The 8,105-nt window shown below is 42.3% G+C and overlaps 1 protein-coding gene across 1 annotated transcript; it reads right to left on the minus strand.

Moving 5' to 3' along the window:
• Nucleotides 1–2,620: 2,620 nt before the first annotated feature.
• On the minus strand, nt 2,621–7,653 carry oxtra (oxytocin receptor a). Its single transcript, XM_030092602.1, has 2 exons — nt 6,676–7,653; nt 2,621–2,882 (listed from the first exon to the last, which is right to left on the minus strand). Exons 1-2 carry the CDS (start codon nt 7,577–7,579, stop codon nt 2,629–2,631), a joined length of 1,158 nt encoding a protein of 385 aa, XP_029948462.1. The 5' UTR covers nt 7,580–7,653; the 3' UTR covers nt 2,621–2,628.
• Between the last annotated feature and the right edge of the window lie 452 nt (nt 7,654–8,105).

An 8,105-nucleotide genomic window follows, 5' to 3' on the forward strand; every position in this document is an offset into this window, starting at 1 on the left:
CACTGCAGCGCAGCGTCTCCAGAGGTGCCAATTACAGATTCAGGTAAAATATTATATTCTCCATCACAGTACAGCAAACCATGTATTTTTCGTTTCCAAAAATTAATTTTAGAACGAACATATTTTCTAAATAAAAACCTTTGTCCTGTCAAGCCTGTAGTCCCAGAATCAAATGAGCAGAGGACGGGACGGTGTGGGAAGTTGTCCGTCCTGGTGCGCAGTCGGGGAGACTTATTTTACTAATTTTAATATGCTTTTGATTATTATTGACGGTTAATAATACAACTTTTTTATGTGTGTTGGTGTGTGTGTGCGTGTTTATCAGGGACATAAGTGCGCGGAGTGTCAGTGAGAGGTGACGCTGCGCAAATGCGCACTGTAAAAAGTTAAATAAATTTTGAAACCTGATTTGAGGCATTGATAAAGCAGACATGAGGCATTAAAAGGTTTGCTGATCCTCTTGACTTAATATTTTGTTTATTTATCTTATTTTCGCGCTAGGTTTCGACCGCTGTCAATCTTCCACAGGCAAAGAACCAACAAACAAAAAAAAACACACAAAAAAAAAAGAGAAAGAAAGAAAGAAAAGACAAAAGAAAAACAAACCACACGCGAAAATGGTTTCATGTGGGTCAATGTACAATTCGGCCGGGCCCAGAGCAGGATACGCTGTCTCTACAGAGCTGTGACACCAACTCTGTCATCATGAATGAGTCGAAAATGAGGGACTCTCCGCTTTGCGTCGCCTCATTCATGCATGAACAGTCTCTATTTTGTGCTGGAAGATCTCTCAGGTCATTTTGAACCGGCTTAAAGAAAATCCTTCATATGGAGAATCAGTCCGTTTGTCACTAGCTGACCAACACACTCCACGCAATGACAGCGGCTTCATTCAGTTGATTGATCTGATTAAAAAAGATAAAATGAACATATTGCAGGCGCGGAAACTATGTGGATCCCGCACGGCTGTATATGCATGCAGGTGAATCATCATTTCTACCTGTGATTTTGAGGAGGAAACCCACACGATGTCAGAAGTTATTTCACACCATCGGACCAAAACACGGTTCGGACAGTCTTGGGAGGGCTCTTAGAGTGTTTTATTGATCTTGCATCTTGTCACGACGCATTTGCTACAGCCATGCACCTGTCAGTTTGCCTTGTCTTTCTTTGTGAATAAATAGTGCCGTGCGTAAAAGCGCGCACTGTATGTAAAGACCTCGGCGGAGCCGATCGGCGCTCTGAAAGAAGTATTAGCCTGTAAATGTGTCTGCATTGTTATTTCATTTGTCTGGTTCCCCAAGCTCTTCAAGAGATTATTTATTTTAAAATACCTTCATATACATTGTTGCTTCACTATGGTTTAGTATTGAGGCCAGGAAATAAAATGTATTTCATCATGTTAATGAAGCAGTGTCCTTTGCTGCAGTGCATTTGAAAAAAAGGAGAGGTGTTCATTTGATTGGTCAAATTACTCTCAGCTGGGTTAAACCCACTTTCTCTCCTCCCTCTTGTGCCACCTGCGCCAGTGGGCGGGATGGAGGCGTGACTGCGCCTGGTTCACGAAATTAGGACAATTTTCTGGACACGCCCCGTTGACTTTATCCGCCGACGGCGCACTTTGCGCTCCGCTGACAGCGGGCGGATTCGGCGCAGTCTGCGAAGTTAGAGCCCTTTGAGTCAAACAGTAATCAAACTGCTTTGCTTCGCCGCTTCAACAAGCATCTCTTACTTTACAAAGAAGGAAATCTAAATTATTGTTACACTTCAAGCATTGTGCATGTCCTCAAATGTCCAAGCAAAGAATGAATGACTGAATCAGGTCAGCTGGACTTGGACATTTCTTATCACCTACAGACTGGCTGTATCTCCCTATATCTCCATGCCTTCAACAAAATAAGACACTTGAGACTGTAGCAGAGCAGGATTTTTGAAGTTTAAAATGATGCAAATAACTCTGCTGGTTTCAGGATTTCTTCGCTCTGCTCAAGAGAGTAAAAAAGTCTTCATGAGTATCACTGTAATGTGAATAATAAAGACCTCTATGCTTGTTCATTTTGCTGCTTTCAGTCTTTATTTGCATTTTTTTTCCTCTGCTGAACCTTTCACCAGTGACAAATAACACCTCACATCTAACAAGATCTCAAGTAACAGTTTACATTAAATGCAATCAATTGTAAATGTAACAAAGAGAGCAACATGTTACACAAGAAGAGTAATTTCATCATGACGTACACAAACAGGGTTCAGAAGCCTTGCTGGTGACAGTAACTGAGTGAATTCTTGACAAAAAAAACTATTCATTTATATTTTGTGGATTTCATAAATATACAGAATATACATCAAACAAAAAATAGTCAAAAAATTAACTAAAAAAAAGACCGTTGATAATTCATCCTGGCACATGACTTCCCTGGAGGATTTAATGAACCATTTGTCATCTCCGAATAATACACTTCAAGGTTTTCTTTTGAAAAGTCACAACTTTTTTAAAATGAAGAATTAAGACATTAGTTGTTTTTCTCCCTCTGGGCTTCGGCAGTCAGCCTGCGGGGTCAGAGGTATTCGAGGGAGTCAAACTGCTGGATATTTCATGGTGTGCAGTGGAACGCTGGGGGGGCAGAAGGTTCACGTGGTGGACGTCTGTGTGATGCTCCTCTGGCTGCTTGTGCTCTTGATGACGAAGGTCGAGGAGTTGCTCTTGTGGCTGGAGTCGAAGTCGCGCTCGCAGCGGCACTGGGACGACTTGAGGTAGAGAGAGGAGCAGCACAGGAAGTTCTGCCTGAGGTCGTGGAAGAGGTGGCCGGCGAAGCACATGTAGATCCAGGGGTTGCAGCAGCTGTTGAGGCTGGCCAGCAACATGGAGATGATGAAGGGCATGGCTGCGTTTGAGGAGCGACAACAAAACGAAAGAGGTTAAATCACTAAATGAATAGAATAGAATAGAATAGAATGGAATAGAATAGAATGTGCTGAAACCAATGACATTGAAAATCTGGTCCACAATATAAATATATGAGAGGTATAGCTTTAAAAGAAAACAATAAAATACATTAAAAACATACTGAGATTAAAACACACACACACACACACACACACACACACACACACACACACACACACACACACACACACACACACACACACACACATCCATCTTCTGCACTGTTTCCTTGGGCAGTGGAGCTGATCCCAGATAACGGAAATAAAATGCAGGGTATACCTGCCAGACCATAACAAGGAGAAACGGGGGAGACTCACACACTTGCATTCCCAGAAATGGGGACAGTAACACACACACACCCACACACACACACACGCATGCGCACATATATACATTCTTACTTGAGAATGCATATTTTACTTGAAGCGTTCTGACTTTATCTCAATAGACGTTCATTTCATTGAGGGAAACACGCAGGCTGATTCAGTGATGCAGCCCCAGCAAGCTGTGACAATAAAGCAACTCACACAAAAGCAAGGTCTTATTTTCTCTTTCAATAAATTCCTAGTTGCCATTAACAGCTCTAAAATGCATCGTACAAACAGCTTGGTGCTATTGATGAGCTTGACTGCGCCGGTGCCTTTTAGGGACCCCTGAGAAGACGAATGGCTTCAGAGTACCTGAGACACGAGAATAACAGGAGACGACAGAGGAAGACGACTGGAGATTTCTCTAAAGAGGACATGTATGTTCAAATCCTCCTACAGCTTTACAATATGATTTGAGAAATGTCTTTTCGCACACTGGCAGCGATACAACACTCGGAGTGCTGGGTGATATTTACTCTGTCAACTCCGTCATTCAGCTGACATTTGCCACATGAGATTAGGATGTGTGTAATTGGCGTACATTCTGTATTATATTGCTTCTCGGTGATATCTAATCTTTCTGTCATTTTGTCTCCACTGCTGTTACCTTACTGTTATATCCAAGATTATCATGCGCTGGTATGAAGGAATAGCTCCATTTTCGCGGTGTTAAAGCTTCTGAGCAACTGCTGGAAAAACAGTGTGTGTTTTTCAGGAATCTGTCAGACTGGATCGGACCAGAGTCTGGACATGTTTTATGAAGCAGAAGGAACGACCACAGAATGTTCTTTGCTGGATTACTTGCTTCACACCTTCTTTTCCGAGGAAAAGACCAATTTCATCATTTCATGCTATTTCATGTCCCCCGCAGTAAATGAGAATCAGCAGAGTTCAAATCAATAATAGGAACAGAATGCGATTCGGTGTGTAAGGCCACCCAGTACAGCAGGGAGAGGGTTTCTTGTTCATTTTTTCGGGGATGTTCTGCGAGTGTCTGAGCGATCTTCCGGTGTTTTTGTCTTCTCCATAATGAAATCTGTCTGGGTGTTTAATGTGAAATCGCTGATGCCACTGACGTTCCTCTAACGAATCTGGGAGATGGGGCATTTCGTGTCTTCTGACATTTCCAGAACCCGTTTTGATAAGCTTAATCGGGTACTAAAAATGGAAAACTTCGCCACAGTGAAAGGTCCTGGCGCCATCATGTGATCAGAGCGTAATCACAGGGGAAATGTGAATGGCTTTGGGGGGGAACTTGGAAGCCTCGGTCAATTTGATTCTCTGGTAATTTGCACACTGCCTGGTTCTGATGGAGACACTGCATTCAAGGTTTCAAATGGCCCCTTTAAATCAACAGTTATGTGTACAACACCACTTATCAAAAGAACACTCGTGTTTCTTGGCAAGAGTTTGATGTGATGTCTGCACTTCAATCATGACACTTCACCCAGCAGCTGGTGAACAAAATGAGCATAATAAATAAAAACGTGTCCCCTGGGTCTGTCCAAATTGAATAAATTTCAGTATATTCAATTGCTAATTACCAGTGTGGATATAGCATTTGTTTCAAAGGTCACTTAAATCAATCTGTTCAAGTATCTACAATAAATTTCACACAACAAAAATAAAGAAATTAACAAAATCACAAAGGCTGTTATTGTCTATTTAAATCTTAATGTCTTTAGTTGTAATGATAAACTGAGGCTTGCAGCTTTTAGTCGTGCTTCTTATTTGCATGGGAATGCAGTAGTATCTCAATTTTCACATTTGTTTATATTATGAATCAAACAAACATTTTATAAAACATGTACATGAAAAATGTCTTGAAAATATAAATATTATTGATTGAAACACACATTTCCATCAGAAAGATTTGTGAGGCACTTCTGATTTTAACAACTCATTTTTCTGAGAATGATTTCACACACATGCACACATGAGCGTCCACACACACGTTTCATGCACAAACAATGGCACATGTCATGGTCAGCAGGTTCTCTCTGAGACATCAGGCTCCACCTTGCACTGATGTCGCCTCTGCAAACACAAACTGAATTAATCAGTTTGTTCTTCAATCGCAGGCTGAAGCTGTTTTGTTTTCTAGCCGGTGGAAGGATGAATATATTGCAGCGAGATTTACATCAAAACAGGCTCCAGAATCATCCCAGAATAAAGCAATAAGTTCAGTCTTGTGGTGGCTCTATGCCCTGAGAGCTATGTAAATAGCAGCTGAGAACACTGCAGCATGAGGAAGATGGCATGAAGAGATAGCTGGTCAGCTGGAACCAAAACACAAATAAAGTCTCAGGAGAAACGAAACATCAAAGTCAACTGACTTTGTGCTTTTTAATAAACTTGGACTGATACCTCATATATTTGTGTAACAATTCTGCAGTTTCTCTTTTCAAAATGGGATCTATTTTGGTGGTTTTTGTGAGATAAACAAAGGGAAATTGATCCATTTTTGGAAGCATTTCTTCCTAATTATGAGGTGATGTAAATAGACAAATCCAATTTTGAATTCCCTTATCACTCCAAAACAACAAATAAACTAATGCTATTGCTTTTCAGTATGTACCAAATACTAAATTCTTCTGGAATCAAAAAGCAGGGGACACAGAAGCAGTCTTTAAAATGTGGGTGTAAAAGCTGGCACCTTCGTTTTCTGTCGTTATATGGGTGTGGCCACGGCTCAACAGTGTCATACAGACAGAGGCCACATTGAGAAGATTACTGATGACTCCTCTATGGTGCTTAAATGTCACAGTGTGTGCACCACGTGCACAGATAAGAGCTGTTTGGCGCGCAGTGGCGCACACTGATGTGATTAATGATTAGCCGTCAGGGTGTCGGCTGCAGGGACAAGAAGCAACAAGTACAATTCTGGACACTGACCACTAATGACACGTGCATTATTACTACTGAATATATGTATAGACCTAGGCTTTTTTTTAATTACTTATTTTCAAGGTTGAATCATTCAGTCTAAAGAGAAACAGTAGGGACATGTTTTCACAGTATGGATCTTTACAAAAAGTGACACACTCTACACTAAAGTGGAATAGTAAACACATACTCACAAAGAACTGGCGACATAGAAATAAAATATAACTTGCATTTGGCCACAAAAAATTGAAAAATTAAACAAAAAACCAAACCCCCCACCTCATATTGAGGTTTTATTATAAATAAAATAGCTGAACTGTAATCTTTTGAGTCATTAACGAAAAATGAAACGGTAATTTAATATTAGCGTTTTTGGAATGAGGCGGCAGTGTTTCTGTGAAGTGTTTGAAATGCGCAATCGTCAGTCTGTGCGCACTGGCGCGCGCTCAGACACAAAAGTTTGAAATCATAACCGACCTTCACGGGGCGCAGCTGGATCCCACGCAGACCACATCTGCACGAAGAAGAAGGGGGTCCAGCAGACGATGTAAGCCACGACGATGACAAAAGTCATTTTCACGGTGGTTATCTTCGCCTTGGAGATGAGCTTCACGCTGCTCACACGCGCCAGCGTGTTGCCTTTGGAGGTTTTGGGTGTGAGGCTTATGCACTGCTCCCTCCTCATTTTCAGCTTGAAGTTTTGCCATATTTTGAAGCTGATCAGCCCATAGCAGATGCTCAAAATAGCCACGGGGATTATATATATGGTGAGACTTATCCATGTGATGTAGGCTTTGGCTCCCCACGGGTTTATGAAGTCTGCCCAGCAGTCGTGCTCTCCAGAGCCAACTTCTCTGAGGGAGAAGATGAACATCTGCGGGACGCTGAAGAGCAGACTCAGCACCCAACAAAATATAACATAGAAACGGTCTTTCCTCCTGTGCAACGACCGTAGGGGTTGACAAATGGCCAGGCACCTGTCCACGGACATTAGAACCAACATATAAGTAGACGCGAACATCCCGACGATCTGCAGGTATTTCACCAGCCTGCACAGAATGTCTGGTCCGTAAAACCTGAATGTGATGTCCCAGATAAGTTGCGGCAGAACTTGGAAAATCGCCACCACCAGATCGGCGATGCTCAGGTGCTTCATGAAGTAATACATGCGCGACTGGCTGTGCTTGGTGGTGTGGATGGCCAGCAGGACGCACAGGTTGCCCGCCAGCGCCAGGAGCAGCACCAGGGCGAGCACGGTCACCTCCACCTTGGCCACCTCCTCGTTCCGCTTCAGGGGGTTGGTTCGATTCAAGCCGCCGGTCTCGTTGGCGAGGGACGAGTTGAGCTGCCAGATGTCACTTTCGTTCAGAAGACTTTCCATTGCCGCAGTCTCGTCCTCTGCAGATGCGTCAGGAGAGCGCAGTCACCTGGAGGACCTCAGTCTCCTCTCTGTCCGAGCATGCGGGAGTCTCTCTGCTGGCACAAGAAGGGATTTGCTTCGTATCTTTAATCAGTCTCCCATGCTTGGTAAAATCCGGAGATGTCGAGGAGAGAGAGGAAAACACCTCTAATTAATTGATAAATGTCAACATTTGTCAAAAGAAAGTGAAATCAGTGGACGTCGATCAGCAACACTGCAAAAGTTCCGAAATATGAAAGCAGTACAGCTCACTGTTTAAACCTAACTCCAAAATCAAAATCTAAATAATGTAATACCAAAAAAAAAAAAAAAAAAAAAAAAAAAAAAAAAAAAAAGACTTCAAGTAGTACAGAAAATATAAAGATTTTCTATCAAAATCAGATCAAACTTTTGCAGACTGGATGAAACAACTATGGAAAAAGGCTGTTAGAATAGTCAGGTGAAGCTCCACCATCCTCTCCGGTAAGATGGTGACTGACCAGCAGCG

This window comes from Salarias fasciatus, chromosome 5 (genome assembly GCF_902148845.1).
Source record: "Salarias fasciatus chromosome 5, fSalaFa1.1, whole genome shotgun sequence".
Taxonomy (NCBI): domain Eukaryota; kingdom Metazoa; phylum Chordata; class Actinopteri; order Blenniiformes; family Blenniidae; genus Salarias; species Salarias fasciatus.